This window comes from Lissotriton helveticus, chromosome 4_1 (assembly GCF_964261635.1).
Source record: "Lissotriton helveticus chromosome 4_1, aLisHel1.1, whole genome shotgun sequence".
Lineage (NCBI taxonomy): Eukaryota > Metazoa > Chordata > Amphibia > Caudata > Salamandridae > Lissotriton > Lissotriton helveticus.
In genome coordinates this window covers 294,727,184-294,744,094 of record NC_136063.1, presented here as the reverse complement: position 1 = coordinate 294,744,094, position 16,911 = coordinate 294,727,184, and the positions used below count along the sequence as shown (strand labels likewise).

Genomic DNA, 16,911 nt, shown 5'->3' with positions numbered 1-16,911 from the left:
ACACGCAGAACAAACTGTGTCCCGCCGGCATTTACTTATAAAAGTTGCACGGCGATAATCATTGATGGGTGTATACGAGCGGGACATTTCCGGCACCCGTAAGCGGCCAAACAAAAGGGTTTCTGTATTCCATTAAGATACTCTGCACCCAGTGCAAACCCTTTTTAAAAAATACGCTATTACGGAACACACACTAAATGAGACTGTTGTGACACTAGTAACTGGACACACACAGGGTCTTGTAACACGGACCTAATCCAACACACGCTGGGCTCTATTGTAAACCACACTAGACAGAGCTCCAACATAATAACAACTAAAACGGACTGTATCCGTTTCACAGCTTTAAATAGCACAATATAAGACTCAATACTACCCAGTCCAAAGGAGCAAACTACCACCTCCTCACCCCTTAGTTACTCAAACTACAAACAATACATTGAGCACTGTCACAGATACATAAAGTGTAGGTAAATATATTCACAACCTGCAACTTAGCCCTCTAGACACACCTATTCTAGGGCTTTACAGTCTGAATCTTAAACCTAATGATTGTGGCCCACAATTTTTGTTCTTGTTTTGTCTTAGCAACACACAAACATTGGATAGCAACTGCAAGGTAGCCTTTATACATTTATGAATTACAATGACTTTAGATTGTAAACATCACACGATCTCCAAATATCTCTATATATACCACTGAGATCTTTTCCTCTATATAGCATTGTGGTGGAAGATCTCCTGAAGCTTTACCCGCTGGACACTGTCGTTGTCTGATTGTTTTTAACTTTAGGTGAGTTGTGAATAACTGCGTGCAACAAATACCAATTTGGTATTCTCTGATAATCACAAGGTTTTCACCTTTACATGTCACTCCCACCGAATCCCCACTGTTGAGAGTGCTTGATACACTTGTGTAATAATGTTTTGACACGCACGAATCACAATAGCATGCGTTACACACAAGTATTACAGTCATTGATGCAACGTGTTATAATTTGTTTGTGATATGTTTTTTTTTCCCCTTTTTGCCCCCAATAGGTATTAACAATCACAACCTGAAGAAGGGTAATATAATATTGTTCTCCCCTTCACCCACTAGGATGGTAGCCAAACGAGCTTACATACACCATACAGTGTGGCAATAGTGTAGACAGTTACATACACTCCTAGATACTTGCTAACTAGTCCCCCTGGTCCTGAAGAATCGCTCAATAAATTTTAGAGTAGCGAGAAACATGTTGACCGGACTCTAACACACTCCAGAAGAGAGTGGGAAACATCACTTTCCACTACTCTCCTCTAGGAAATCGTTTTTAACTAAAGCAGTGGCCCTCCTGAATAAAGTGTCCTTGGTACCACTAGCTTTATTTTAATTCACATAGTCACGTCTACCCTGAATCCTGGCCCCATACCCGCACTTCATCTATACGGCAGTTGGAAAAAGATCTCCGCCAAAGAGCCCCTCTATGAGGTCTTGCCTGTTGGGTATTGCACCGCCGACCCAACGAGGAGCAGGTCCAAATGATGAAGCATGACACCTGAAAGGGTGTGTGAGGGCATTAAATCCAACAAAATGGATTCCCAGGGTGACCATCAGGCTACCCTGTTCTAATCCGCTTGCACTACAGACTGTACCTATACCTTTCTCCTTCATTAGGAACAACACGACAACCTTTGTATTACGTGTAATTTGGGCACGTTGTGTATGGACCTTCTGCTCCTGCAAGAGCAGTAACAGCCCAAGACTCCTCTTTTTTGATACTAAAGCCAAGCTACACACCCTTGCCTATCCAGCCACTCTTGCCATCTCCATTTGCCCGTCACTGGACTCAAGACCTTTGGTTTCTTCCTGATCCTCACTCCTATCCGGCAGAGTCCGAACCGCATGACCGACTGCCAGTGGAGCTGCTCCGACAGCTACAGGGAGAATGTCTCTGGGACACCGCTATGACCGTCACCTACCCAGCTGGACTTCGGACATATGTCTCTTTCGACGCTGCTGTCTCCTTCCTAAGGACTCCCAGCCCTCCCTGGCCTTTTGGATCATGATTTTCATGTTCGCTAATAACTTCTGTATTTAATGTGTAATCATTCTGTTATTAATGTGAATGTTTTTGCAACTTTTAACTCGCTGTTTCCCTTACGTAAAGCACTCTGATACCTCCTGGTCTAGCCAGCGCTATATGAAACTCAAGTAAATAAAATAAATAAAGTGTAAATGCATTTTCTAAATGTAAAATTTCACCAGTCCTGATTCACATTTTCAAAGGAAAGTTTTTGCGGCTATAGATTAGTGACATTTTTGTGGAAACGTATTTGTGAATCGTGTTCATTAATTGGAAGAGGATAATTGCATGAGTTCTCGTGAATTTGCAGGCAAACTGCCCCTGCAAATCTGTGGCCGTTTCTTTCAGGGGGGTCTTTCATTCAACAAACAAACCTCGCGGACATTCTTGTAATACTGGCATCACAAAGCAGGTTTGAGAAACAAGGGTACCCCGTAAAGCGAACCTGGGGTTTAATATTTATAGTAAGTACAATGGTTCAAGGGAGGCCTGATCAGGTCCAGTAAAACAAGGTTACGTATTATTTGGTCTACTGAAAGAATCGCTAAGGGAGCAGGTTTCATAAGGCAACATATATTCATTTAATCATGATAATATGTAGGTTGATATTATATACAAATATGTTCAGGTGCTCACATAAGTGACATAGGTGCGTAATGTGACTAAGTGGTAGTGACAGTATACAAAATATCACACACATAAAGAAATCCAGGACGATATATACAAGTGGGAGGATTTTCAATGGGGAGTCGACGACGTTTCGATCTTTAGGTATTTTAGATCATCATCAGGACAGGGTGAGCGTTCTGAAACTGAATAAAGGGTTGTATTAGCATTGGGCCCTAATGGACAGTAAGCATCTTTTATGCTGTGCCATTGTGCTCCAGTGTGAAGTAGAATACCAGTGAATGTTGATTGCGATCAGCATCTCATGCTGCTCATTTGGGAAGTCAAATGGGGATGCTTGCCCAGTACTACACACCTAGTTTAGCAGTAGTGGGCAGATGTGTACCGTAAGTGAAAGTAGTCATGGTACCGAGGTGTGATTATTAAAGGCAAAAATTAGGAATATGACACATGCAGCTGTACGCCTATCTTGATTTGGGAAGGCTGTGAACATATTATCATGATTAAATGAATATATGTTGCCCTATGAAACCTGCTCCCTTAGCGATTCTTTCAGTAGACCAAATACGTAACCTTGTTTTACTCTGAACCTGATCAGGCCTCCCTTGAACCATTGTACTCACTATAAATAGGCATCATAAAGCAGGCACAGTAGTAAACATAGAAGGGTCAGGATCTAAAGAGAGGAGCAAGCATCAGAGAAGGAAGCCAGAAGGTGGTGGGACCAAATTGCAGCCATCTTTATACAGGGTTGAAATGAAATACTTGCTTTCTGAGATGGCACAGTGGGAATACTAAAGGCAGCAGACAATGTACCAGTGCCAAAAGGAAATGTATGTGTATACTGGGCTCCTGATGGATAAACAAATGGACACGGATGTCCAGGTAGCACATACATGCATGACACATTGAACCAGCCCATAGTGGCCCAAGCAGTAGATCAAGAGATCACTCTTGTGAAAGGTTCAGGCTCACCTTTGGCTGATACCATAGTTCAATTAATGAATGCACTTACTGCTGAAGTATCTTAAAGCGTCAACGGTTTGCACCCCAGTGTTGCCAACTGATAACAGAGCGGTCGTGTTTCCAGTTCTCAAAGAGATCTGCCACTCATCACTACCAAGGGTGCTGCAAAACTTTATAAACTATGATTGTAATACAGCTGGCTGGCATTGTATATTACTTTAATAACTTTTTAAGGTTACAGAACTCCGAGGTGACTTGCAATATCCCTATAATGTATTGGCAGCGTGTGTTTTTTCCATAAAATACATGGCCTCGCCATCATTTTGCCCACAAACCACTTAAAACCTTGGTGTGTAGCTCTTTCACCTGAAAGAGAGAGCATGTTTGCAAATAGGAAGAATAAAAGTAGTTCTTCTAGTGCAAAATTAAACACATCAAAAACCTGTTAGATATTTGTTGAAAAAAAGATATAAAACAGTTCAATATAAGTCAGTTTAAAAAAAAAAGCTGCAGGAGTTCGGAATGTGTACAAACATTCAAAAAGATTCTTACTTTTTTATAATTATCTATGGAATGCGAAAAAGAAACATGTTCTTTCTGCTAGTCACTGTAAACTATAACAAGCATTAGAAATGCAATCGGGCTCGGATTTATTTGAGTTTGAGCTAATGGCATTCTAAATGGTAATGTATTTTTGCTAAGTGTTATGGAGTGTGTTAATGTGGTGGTGGTGGTAGTGGTAGTACTGGTGGTGGTGGTACTGGTATACTGGCGGTGGTGGTAGTACTGTTGGTGGTGGTAGTGGTAGTACTGGTGGCTGTAGTAGTGGTAGTACTGGTGGCTGTAGTAGTGGTAGTACTGGTGGTGGTAGTACTGGTAGTACTGATGGTGGTAGTACTGGTAGTACTGGTGGTGGTGGTGGTACTGGTAGTGGTAGTACTGGTGGTGGTGGTACTGGTAGTACTGGTGGTGGTGGTAGTGGTAGTAGTGGTAGTACTGGAGGTGGTGGTACTGGTAGTGGTAGTACTGTTGGTGGTAGTACTGGTGGTGGTAGTACTGGTAGTGGTGGTACTGGTGGTGGTGGTACTGGTAGCGGGAGTACTGGTGGTGGGGGTACTGGTAGCAGTAGCATTGGTGGTGGTGGTACTGCTGCCCGTAATACTGGTAGTGGTAGTACTGGTGGTGGTGGTACTGGTGGTGGTAGTACTGGTGGTGGTAGTGGTACTGGTTGTGGTAGTACTGGTACTGGTAGTACTGGTGGTGGTGGTAGTACTGTTGGTGGTGGTAGTGGTAGTACTGGTGGCTGTAGTAGTGGTAGTACTGGTGGCTGTAGTAGTGGTAGTACTGGTGGTGGTAGTACTGGTAGTACTGATGGTGGTAGTACTGGTGGTGGTGGTGGTACTGGTAGTGGTAGTACTGGTGGTGGTGGTACTGGTAGTACTGGTGGTGGTGGTACTGGTAGTGGTAGTACTGGAGGTGGTGGTACTGGTAGTGGTAGTACTGTTGGTGGTAGTACTGGTGGTGGTAGTACTGGTAGTGGTGGTACTGGTGGTGGTGGTACTGGTAGCGGGAGTACTGGTGGTGGTGGTGGTGGTACTGGTAGCAGTAGCATTGGTGGTGGTGGTACTGCTGCCCGTAATACTGGTAGTGGTAGTACTGGTGGTAATGGTGGTGGTAGTACTGGTGGTGGTAGTGGTACTGATTATGGTAGTACTGGTACTGGTAGTACTGGTGGTGGTGGTAGTACTGTTGGTGGTGGTAGTGGTAGTACTGGTCGCTGTAGTAGTGGTAGTACTGGTGGCTGTAGTAGTGGTAGTACTGGTAGTACTGATGGTGGTAGTACTGGTAGTACTGGTGATGGTGGTGGTACTGGTAGTGGTAGTACTGGTGGTGGTGGTACTGGTAGTGGTAGTACTGGTGGTGGTGGTACTGGTAGTACTGGTGGTGGTGGTACTGGTAGTGGTAGTAGTGGTAGTACTGGAGGGGGTGGTACTGGTAGTGGTAGTACTGTTGGTGGTAGTACTGGTAGTGGTGGTACTGGTGGTGGTGGTACTGGTAGCGGGAGTACTGGTGGTGGTGGTACTGGTAGCAGTAGCATTGGTGGTGGTGGTACTGCTGCCCGTAATACTGGTAGTGGTAGTACTGGTGGTGGTGGTACTGGTGGTGGTAGTACTGGTGGTGGTAGTGGTACTGGTTGTGGTAGTACTGGTACTGGTAGTACTGGTGGTGGTGGTAGTACTGTTGGTGGTGGTAGTGGTAGTACTGGTGGCTGTAGTAGTGGTAGTACTGGTGGCTGTAGTAGTGGTAGTACTGGTGGTGGTAGTACTGGTAGTACTGATGGTGGTAGTACTGGTAGTACTGGTGGTGGTGGTGGTACTGGTAGTGGTAGTACTGGTGGTGGTGGTACTGGTAGTACTGGTGGTGGTGGTACTGGTAGTGGTAGTAGTGGTAGTACTGGAGGGGGTGGTACTGGTAGTGGTAGAACTGTTGGTGGTAGTACTGGTGGTGGTAGTACTGGTAGTGGTGGTACTGGTGGTGGTGGTACTGGTAGCGGGAGTACTGGTGGTGGTGGTACTGGTAGCAGTAGCATTGGTGGTGGTGGTATTGCTGCCCGTAATACTGGTAGTGGTAGTACTGGTGGTGGTGGTACTGGTGGTGGTAGTACTGGTGGTGGTAGTGGTACTGGTTATGGTAGTACTGGTACTGGTAGTCCCCTTCCTTCCCTGCCCCTAAGCAGCTGGCCTAGCTGTCTGGGAGCGCCACCTACCCCTAAAAAGGAGATCAAGAGCTTGGGGGTGTGGCTGGAGCAGGATCTCTCTTTTAAGTCACACGCCAAAAAGACCGCAGGCGTGTGCTTTGGCCTGCTCCGGTCAGCCCGGAAGATCCTACCCCTCCTCCCGACGGCCACCAGGAGGCTACTAATCCAGGGGCTCATCATCTCCCGGCTGGATTACAGCAATGCGCTGTTTCTGGGGGCGCCAGAATCAACTTTGAACAAGCTGCAGCAAGTACAAAACGCCGCTGCCAGGCTTTTGACAGACCTTCCCAGGTGGCAATCAGCCCGTCCGGCGCTGAAGGCGCTTCACTGGCTTCCAGTCAGAGAGAGGGTGAAGTTCAAGTCACTTTGCATGGCCCACAAAATTTTGCAGGGGAAAGGGCCACCTATCCTTCGGGGCATGGTTCAACCCTACAAGGCACCTCGTGCTCTTCGCTCAGATCATCAACATCTTCTGCAAGTTGCGAGAGTAAGAAAGGCCAGGACTGGCAGTAGAAGATTCTCCATCAATGTGGCAGTTTTGTGGAACTCCCTTCCGCCAACTCTGCGTTCTGAAACCGGCACCTTACGTTTTCGTAAACTTTTAAAGACTCACCTGTTTCCTGCTTAATGAGTAATCTCTGCTAGGTCTGCCCTCTCTGGAAAAGCGCTGGGATGCCCAAGGGTAACCACGCGCGATATAAAACTCATTAATAATAATAATAGTACTGGTGGTGGTGGTGGTAGTACTGTTGGTGGTGGTAGTGGTAGTACTGGTGGCTGTAGTAGTGGTAGTACTGGTGGCTGTAGTAGTGGTAGTACTGGTGGTGGTAGTACTGGTAGTACTGATGGTGGTAGTACTGGTAGTACTGGTGATGGTGGTGGTACTGGTAGTGGTAGTACTTTTGGTGGTGGTACTGGTAGTGGTAGTACTGGTGGTGGTGGTACTGGTAGTGGTAGTAGTGGTAGTACTGGAGGTGGTGGTACTGGTAGTGGTAGTACTGTTGGTGGTAGTACTGGTGGTGGTAGTACTGGTAGTGGTGGTACTGGTGGTGGTGGTACTGGTAGCGGGAGTACTGGTGGTGGTGGTACTGGTAGCAGTAGCATTGGTGGTGGTGGTACTGCTGGCCGTAATAATGGTAGTGGTAGTACTGGTGGTGGTGGTACTGGTGGTGGAAGTACTGGTGGTGGTAGTGGTACTGGTTATGGTAGTACTGGTAGTGGTAGTACTGGTGGTCGTGTTACTGGTATTACTGGTGGTGGTGGTAGTGGTAGTACTGGTGTCTGTAGTACTGCTAGTACTGGTGGTGGTACTGAAAAGAATACGCTCTTAGGAACTGCTGGAGCTTTAGGACCCTATCCCTCTCCCACATTACCAAATGCCATCAGTTTAATTAAGCCAATCATACGATACCACCCAATAGAAAAGAGCAACAGCAAAGCAATTAAAAAACGTAGCATAACAAACAGAACTGTCGCCATTAAAAATGCTCGATTTACGGTAGCATCTTACCAGCATATGCTTCTAAGCATCAATTAAACTCCCCGTGCCTAATAAATGTAGCTTGGTTTAATTTAATATCATCTACTACCTTCAGATCGACTTCACGCTACATAAAACTGCCAACACCAAATATAGTCGGGAAAAAATGATTTTGACACTAAGACAGACTACGCACGCACCTACACTTCCCTGCTTCACAAATGACCTGGTTGTGCAATGACTCCAAAAAATGACACACCAAACGGGAAGCTGTGAAAACTACTCACACTCGGCACAAGGCATGGAGCAAGAAACGTTCCCGTCTTAAGAATCTTCTTGTCTGCACCAGGCTGTGATGCACACCAGACAAATGTTGTGCTTGGCATGGCGCGCGCCCACCAAACGCACTGCAGAATGGTGAACGCGCCCACAGCATCTGGATTCCATTACAGCACCTCCCTGACAGCTCCTAATTGATATTTATGGACGGCCGTGCGCATAACCGCACAAACTATGCCAACAATGGCGACCGGAAATAACATGTAGCCTATCGCGTCAAGGCTACTAAAAAGACAGCACAGCGAAGACGAATCACTATGCAGATGCCAAACAAAATGACTGAAAAAGCTTGCGCACTGAGGAATTTATCCGGCACAAAACAGAATACCCTTTACAATACGGCTCGCAGCTCCGCCCCACTTCTGACGAAGTGGTAACGTCGCCGAGCCCGTAAAAATAGAGCAGAAGAAAGAAAAGCAACTTTTTATTTTCCGTGCATTAAACAGCTGCTCCGTGACCTGACCTGCCTTTCACCTCAGCTACATTCTCTGGCAGCAAGAGTTGGGATGTCAGAAGTTGACTGTGATAACTTATTACAGTTGAGTTCTGACGTCTTTTCTTCATAATCAGCAACTTGTACGTCACAAGTTGACGATCATAAAGAAATCAGAGCCACAAGTTTACACAGGGATTACAGATTCTCATGTATTATAGCATTGTTATTTATTATTGTATAGTAGAGTTGGTCTATTGAGACCCGCTCAGGAATGCATTATTCCCCTATTTTCAGTTTTGGATAATTTCTAAACTGACATCTGAAGACCAGGTCAAAACTGTGATGAGAACAGAAGATTGCCATATTCACAAAAATTCATAATACATCTCCTCTCAATGATCAAGGCTGGATGCAGCAGTTGCATCTCTTTCACTTGCTTTGCTGTCCAGAGGAAAGGGACACTCCTTCCTATAGTCCCAATGCTGCTTAACACAGTAGGGAATGACAAGGAAAGGAAGAAGAACTGAGTACCAGTGCGCAACAGTCGCCTTTGCAGCCAGACTTTCACAACTCCGCGTGTCTATGTTGAGGCCGTGCTGTCGGACGATGGCAGCGAGGTGAGACATGTAGATGTTGAAAGCGTTGGGCTGAGTGATGATCCCTTTGGGACTCCGTAGTCGATTTCTGTGGGTTCGGAGAGGAAGGGTGGCAGTCTGATCCTTTGGCTCCTGCCGGTGAGGAACTATGTGTTCCAGTCGATGGTGGTGCCTTGTACACCGGCATTGTGTAGTCTGGTTGCGAGTGTGCGGTGGGAGACGGTGTTGAATGCGGCTGATAGGTCGAGTAGAATCAGGGCTGCCGTGTGGCATTGGTCAGGGAGGGAGCGGATGTCGTTGGTGGCAGAGTGTGTAGGGTGGTCTCAGTGCTGTGGTTGCTACGGAATCAGGATTGGGAAGGGTCGAGGATGGCATTGTCTTCGATGAACCTTGTCAGTTCTGTGTTGACGGTCTTCTCTGCGACTTTAACTGCAAAAGGGAGGAGCGAGATGGACCGGTAGTTCTTGAGGTCAGTCGGGTCCGCAGAGGGCTTCTTGAGCAGGGGTCTGACTTCTGCGTGTTTCCAGTCGTCGGGGGAAGGAGCCGGTCTCGAAGGTGGTGTTGATGGTGCGAGGCTGGTGGCGGCTCTGTGGTATATGTGGGGTGGAGAGGGGTCTGTAGGGGCCCCAGAGTGGATACTTTTTATGGTTGCAGCGGTCTCCTCTGCTGTGATCGGTGTCCAGGCTGAGATAGTGTTCTGGCTGGCGTTACCATCGAGCTGGCTGGCTGCGGGGTTGGGCGTGCGGTCGTTGCAGTTGTTTTATAGGTTCTTTATCTTTAGGTGGAAGTAGGATCAGAGTTTGTTGCGGAGGTCCTGGGAGGGGGTGAGGTCTGTGGCTACGCTGCAGGGTTTGGTGAATTCCCGGATGACGCTGAAGTGTTCCTTGGAGTTGCTGGAGTTGGCGAGGATTCTGTTGTGGATAAAGGTCCTTTTGGTGGTTCTGATGCGTTGATGGTATTCCATCACAGCATCCTTGAAGGGTGTGTAGTTATCGGGTGTCTTGCTGTTTCTCCAGTTCTTCTCCAGGCGTCTGCAGGCGCGTCTGGTTTGTTGGAGATCGGAGGTGAACCAGACGGCTTTCATGGGGCGTTGCTTGTCAGGGTTGCCCAGCAGGCGAGTTTGTCAGCGCAGTTGGCGATCCAGGTGTGGAATTCCATGGCTGCGAGGTTGGCGTCGGTTGCAGAGGGGAGGTGTTGCAATTGAGGGTGGAGTTGAGTTGTTCCTCAGTGACTCTGCTCCAGTTCCTACACGGAGGTGCAGAGCAGGTTTGGGTGGCTTGGGTTTGTTGACGAGTAAGTTTAGAGTGTGTCCTGCCTTGTGGATGAGGGTGGTGACAAGTTGTTTTAGTCCCATGTTGGTGAGGATGTCACGGAGGGCGGCGGTGTTGGGGTTGTTGAGGTGGAAGTTCAGGTCTGAATGAGTATGAAGTCCATGGTGGCGATGGTGTGGGGTGCGATGAGGTCGGTGATGGTGTCGGCGAAGTGTGTTCAGGGCCCTGGGGGGTCTGTATGTGAGGGTGCCACGCAGTGTGAAATTGTGGCTGGTCTGGACCTCGAAGTGCAGGTGCTCGGCGGCGGGGATATTTTTGCTGAAGGTGGTGAGGCGGAGGGCGTTTTTGTGCGCGATGGCCATTCATCCTCCTGGGTGGTTGTGGCAGTCCTTCTGGATCTTGTACCCGTCTGGGATGGCGATATCGGGGGCTGAGGAGGCAATGGTCCAGGTTTCCCTGAAGAAGGCGACGTCAGGAGAGAGCGAGTCCAAGAGATTCCAGATTTTCACTACGTGTCTGTGCAAGGAGCGCACGTTGAGGAGGATGCATCTTAGGACATCAGGGGTGTTGGTGGCCGGAGCATGGTGAAGGTCTGGCTGCAGTGGCGGCAGGAGAACTGGTCGTCCAAGTCGTGGCTTTCTGGCAGTTATTAGCGCCGACCATAGGTTTCTGAGCAGTGCTATGGGCACTGCAACTCTTTATTTTCAAAATTAAGCAGAAAGAGAGAGAGAGATGTCACATTATGCCCCTTGAGTGCCCCCTCATAAAAGTTCTAACGACACCACTGTTGCGCGTAGCATTTTGTAGTACGGTGAGTAGACAACTCTAGTACTTATTGGTGTACTACAAAATGCGGGTTAAGATTTTTTTCCCTCGGTCTATAAACCAACAAGAATGGGAGACTGCGAATGGAATTGGACACCTGCAAGCCTCACAGCCACCAGGTATTAACTTACTGAGCTATCTCACCACTGCTTTGCTCTTCCTCTATCTAGGAAACCACTTAACACAACACTGCAGCATTACTCTTTTGTGTGGACTTTATACAGTGTCCAGGAACAAGAACACAAAACACCGGGCAGATTTTGAAGCATGTGGTTCCCTAGATTCCGCCATTCCTAAGTCACATTACGACTATGAGCAGCAATCAGTTTCTAGGAGTGTTTTGGTGCGGACAATGGACGCCCTGCAGTGTGTTTGGCAGCCTGAAATTACACGCCATTTTACAAGACCTACCAAAGGGCTGAGAGAATGAACATTAAGATACGTCAGACGTGAAGTGATTGTAGCTGACAAACGAGGGTAGTTTGTATTTCCTCAAGTTTTTCTTGCCAGTCCAGGAGACAATCGATGGACCCTACATCTTTCATACCAGTGGATACAGGTGCAGGGTGAGCAATCATGTCAAACACGTCGAAAACCAGCATTGTGAGTCCCTTGTCAGCGTATTTGTTTAGTACATACCATTTTTAAACCTATCTCTAGCTCTTATTCGCCTTAGGAAATAGGAATAATAGTAAAGACGGTTATATAGCGCACCTTTGCCGTTTCTCAGCGCTATATAGAGCAGGTCCCTCTGTTTTTTTCATCAGTTTAACGGCACTCCATTTATCATCCTCACAATGAGGAAAGGCCGAGTGGCCAGGATTCAAACTCATCCTAGCAGACTACTACAGAAGTCAGTGACTTAAACTCCCTAAATCATCCGGCAAGCATCGGTCAACTACTACCGCCAACCCTATTCTAAAATCCTATAAATGTATCTTCGAGAAAAAATACATAAAGACATCATCTTAGCATGATATTCAAATAAACACTGCTTAGTGTCATTTTGTACATCACTCTTTGTCTTTCTCTATCCTTTCCTCTCCTTTTCTTCTTTCTTATTCTTTTCATTTCTTTCACATGTGTTCCTTTCTCTGCTTCTTTTCATACAACATGATGTGTCTAATTTATACTCATAAACGTTTGTTAATGGGATTGATATCCTAAGTAATTGTATTATGTACGTTCTGCTGTCATTGTTCTATATTTATTATGAATTACTATTGATGATTTTTAACTTCAATAAAAATGTTAAAAAATAAAATGAATACTGTTTTTCAATTAAAGAAAAAATCCGGAGTTTTTTATAGCGCGAACTTGAGTCGAAGGTATCAGAGCGCTTTACATGAGCACCAGTTGCGTTACACAAGGTCACATATTTCCACACTGTGGCAGCTCGGTGAGTTAAACGCCCTCCGACCACATATAATGGTCATCAGGTCACGAATCTGAATCAAACTTTCATCCTTAGGGTTCGACAAATTAAACATGGTTAAATTGGGTAACACAGTTATCTCCGGTACTTCCGATTAGCACAAGTGAGGCATGAAGCGCTTTATGAAAACCTTGTCATATTATTTCAAAACATAAGCGGGGCAAGCACTAGCGCATATCTTTCGAAAACCACGGAGCTCCATTCATAGATTTACATTTAATGTATACGTCGTGCCAGCGCCAACCCCATTTCAGAGCAGCTACCTCCTAGGAGTACTGGTGCTACGCAGGCTATGTGACCATCCTTCATGCACGGGGTTCCTTAAAATCCCTGAATTTTCCACCCGCTGTGCGCAAACACAATTACACGTTTCCATCCCGGCTGCGAGGTACTCACGTGGAAATTGCCCATTTCTGCTCGGCTTCTGTGCGCGCGGTGTTTGCGGAGCTCTCGCGACGAACAAAGCGGGCAATGTAGCTGTCACTTTTTATAAGATAATCTGGTTTAATAAGTAACCGTTTGCATTATCTTCCTGCATCCGTTTATGGACATGCAATATAAACTCGGAGTTTACTTTACCAGGCAGCCTGGCTGCGTTCACCGGCGCCCGTGCCTTGCCCAGATCTGAACACTTCAGAAGCACACAGCATCCCCAGGGTGGTGGGATCTACATTTGTAAGCAGGTTTGTAAAATAAATTACCAAGTGAGATGAATCACTCTTGTAACTTTAATCTATAGTTTTTGCAAAGGGGATTCTCCTGTGATAGAGCACCTGGTCACATCCGGTGCTTATCAGACACAGTCCTGCCAAGCCTTCCAAATCGATGAGACTTCAGCTGCAGTCGGACTGTGACTAATCGGTTCTCTGTGCTGAATGTCTGATTGTTTGTGTTTATTTTTATGTTTTTTGCCACTCTTCAAGTTTCTACAGAAACCCACCTCAGATTGATTGTTCACGTCATGCTTAACAATCATTTACAATGCAATGGTTTCGCCTTTGGAAAAATTAGAGCTATTGGCATTGTAAATGACAAAATTTGTATTTATGTGTTGGTTTTGAAAACAGATAAATAAATGGCATTGTCATTTACATTGCCATTAGCTTAATCTCTGCAGTCACTGTCCCTAGCACTCCCTAGTCATTCTGCACTCCCTATCACTCCCTAGTCACTCTGCACTCCCTAGTCACTCTGCACTCCCTAGCACTCCCTAGTCACTCTGCACTCCCCAGTCACTCTGCACTCCCTAGTCACTCTGCACTCCCTTGCACTCTGCACTCTCTAGCAGTCCCTAGTCACTCTGCACTCCCTAGCACTCCCTAGTCACTCTGCACTCCCTAGCACTCCCTAGCACTCTGCACTCCCTAGCACCCTGCAGTCACTCTGCACTCCCTAGCACTCCCTAGCACTCAGCAGTCACTCTGCACTCCCTAGCACTCCCTAGCACTCTGCAGTCACTCTGCAGTCCCTAGCACTCCCTAGTCACTCTGCACTCCCTAGCACTCTGCAGTCACTCTGCACTCCCTAGTCACTCTGCACTCCCCAGCACTCCCTAGTCACTCTGCACTCCCTGCACATAGGAGACCTGCTCACAGGTGGCACGAGGGCGACCAGCAGCTCGCAAGCTCCTCTTTGGAGAAGACTGGTCTACAAGAAAATCAGTGGAGACAGAAAATGCAGGTATAGCTTCAGTTACCGTGTGAATGCATATAATGAGCATGCACAACTAGCCCCTATAATTAATGGGCTGTAAAGCGCTTCAACGTCTCGTCAGGGAAAGTAAGCGCTGTATAAGTACAATTTAAACCCTCCTTGTGGCCGTTCAGAATCCATAGTCGTGCATAATTGCGGGTCAGATGTGCTTGTGATAGCGGTCACAGGCAGGCCGGGTCACCCATGTTGCAATACTGCCCGTACATTGCCCTAACCAGAGCACTTTCTTGGGTTATAGACTTTTATCAGAAAGTGCTTTCTAGTTTGGGTGATTGTATGGGACAGACCGTCTTCAGCCAACATACCTACAACTTAAAATGCATGTTTTCCGCCAGAAATGAAGTGTTTACTTTCAATGTGCTGTATTTGACATGAAATGAAAATGACATGTTTTGTGACTATGTAAGTCTGTCTCTCATACGCAGGGCCACTGAAATTATGCTGCAGGAGAGGCCTAAATTATGCAACAGTTCAGTAAATTATGCGGCATAGTGCTTGCTTTTGTGCTTTATTTCTGAAATTTCTAACTTTTGTAACACTGCTTTGGGCATGGCTTGCACCTCATTAGTACCAGTTTCACACCCAAATATAGAAATAAGCAACAGAAATGCAACCAGGTCTGCTTTGCGGAGGGCCTTCCACTGTGCGGCAACACATACCGCTGGTTTTAGTAACTTGTGAACCGTTAGAGAATCATTTCTTTTAAATCTGCAGATTATGCAGCAGATGGTGCATTATGTGCAAATCAATAAATACGAGAATATCTTCATGGCCGCCCATTCGCATACTTTCAGCGGCCCTGCTATTATAGTGGTTGGTTTGGTTGATAAAGCATCTGTGTGTTACAGGGCTTGGGTGACGTGTTGATCTCGTTCATGATTGGGCCATGGGAGGGCTATGACCTTCCTCTGTGGCTCAATCACCGGCTGCTGGTGACAGCCATTGGTTGATGGGCGGACCCCTCTATGACACTTTCATAATTTGATAGATACCCGAGTTACAACATTTGGTTGACGGGCTGCTCTCTGGCAGTCATGTGTGAGTTTCTATAATCTACAATCATGGGGTTAGTGTGTGCCACAATCATAGGTCAATGAGTCCCGTAGTCGGTGGGTTCCTGTATGGTACTGATAAGGAGGGTGGGGGTAGGTATGCATAGATGGCGGGCTCGGATCGTGATGGCTCCCACCGCGTACTTTGTGTGTGTTGGGGGGCGCTTGAACTCTAGTTTCATTACACCACTGCCAACTGGTGCCATGGGCATCGCATGCACCGCCTCCAGTAGGCTTCTATTATGTCCAATGTGTTGTCCGTCATTTGTTTCTACGTCTAGAGCCTCGCCGGTTGCCCGGTGCCCAAACACCAGTACTTCCTTTGTTGTCTCCGGTAAGAAAGTGCTGTTTTGTTGGGGCATCGGTTGGCTCGGACATCTCCCGCGCGGTGTTGTATGGCTGCCTGTGCAGGCACTGTTAGTTAATGGGCAATTATCAAAATTCCCCCATGGTCAAAACATAGTTTCTATTCTGGCTTCGCTCTCAAAATTTCACCATCAACATTTACATTTAGTACAGGAATGACAGTCTCATATTTTTCAAATATCTTAAATGTGACCTGGCGTTAAGAAACATTTAAGATCTTTGTTATCCCAAACTTAGAGATTGTTTTAGAACTTGTTAGAGTGTGAAACGGTATGAATGAGATGTATGTTAGGTAGCTAATGTGTGTCACAGGGGTATAATTGGTTTTTGTTGTCTCTATGCATTCTTCAGAACAAACAATATACTTTGGACTGTATAAATGATGATATTCGATTTTGCACTGTCTAAGTTATTTGGATTAAAATAAATGTCAATGAACTGATGATTAACACGAAAAAAAGACTCAAAAGAAAAAAAGTAAAAAAACTGTTTTAAATAATTTTGATAAAATCTAAAAAAGAAATAAGACATTCAAATGAAAAATATGAGACTGTCATTCCTGTACTAAATGTAAATGTTGATGGTGAAATTTTGAGAGCGAAGCCAGAATAGAAACTATGTTTTGACCATGGGGGAATTTTGATAATTGCTGATATTTAGTGTATTCCTCTCTTTTCCCCGGTCATTAAAGTACATATAGAGGGGGTCCCGCAACATACATAACTGTTAGTTAATGGGGTCACTGTTCCATGCTTGACTTATGTGCACGCGCTCGGGGTTTGCCAATCGTACTGTGCCCCCTGATTACGCTGCTCCCCGTGCCTCACTGGAAAGGGTGGTGTACCGCACCGTGCTCTACAATGTTTGCTTAGTACACCACGCTTGCATATGGGTGCTGTGTGATCCGTGCTTTGCTGGAATATGTTGTTGTACATGTAAACACATACTGGAAATAACGTTTGAAAATGCCAGGGCCTG

At 46.2% G+C, this 16,911-nt stretch overlaps 1 protein-coding gene across 2 annotated transcripts in view; it reads right to left on the bottom strand.

The window, feature by feature from the left end:
- Positions 1 to 13,508, bottom strand: part of ANXA13 (annexin A13) — a 180,076-nt gene extending 166,568 nt beyond the window's left edge. The window contains exon 1 of one of the 2 annotated variants that reach the window (XR_013610482.1): positions 13,199 to 13,508. Coding sequence is in view for 1 of the 2 variants with exons in the window: in XM_078686798.1 (XP_078542924.1) it covers positions 13,199 to 13,213 (15 nt within the window). In the remaining variant the exon portion in view is untranslated. The remainder of the gene's footprint in view (positions 1 to 13,198) is intronic. The other variant, XM_078686798.1, reaches the window with a different exon arrangement.
- Between the last annotated feature and the right edge of the window lie 3,403 nt (positions 13,509 to 16,911).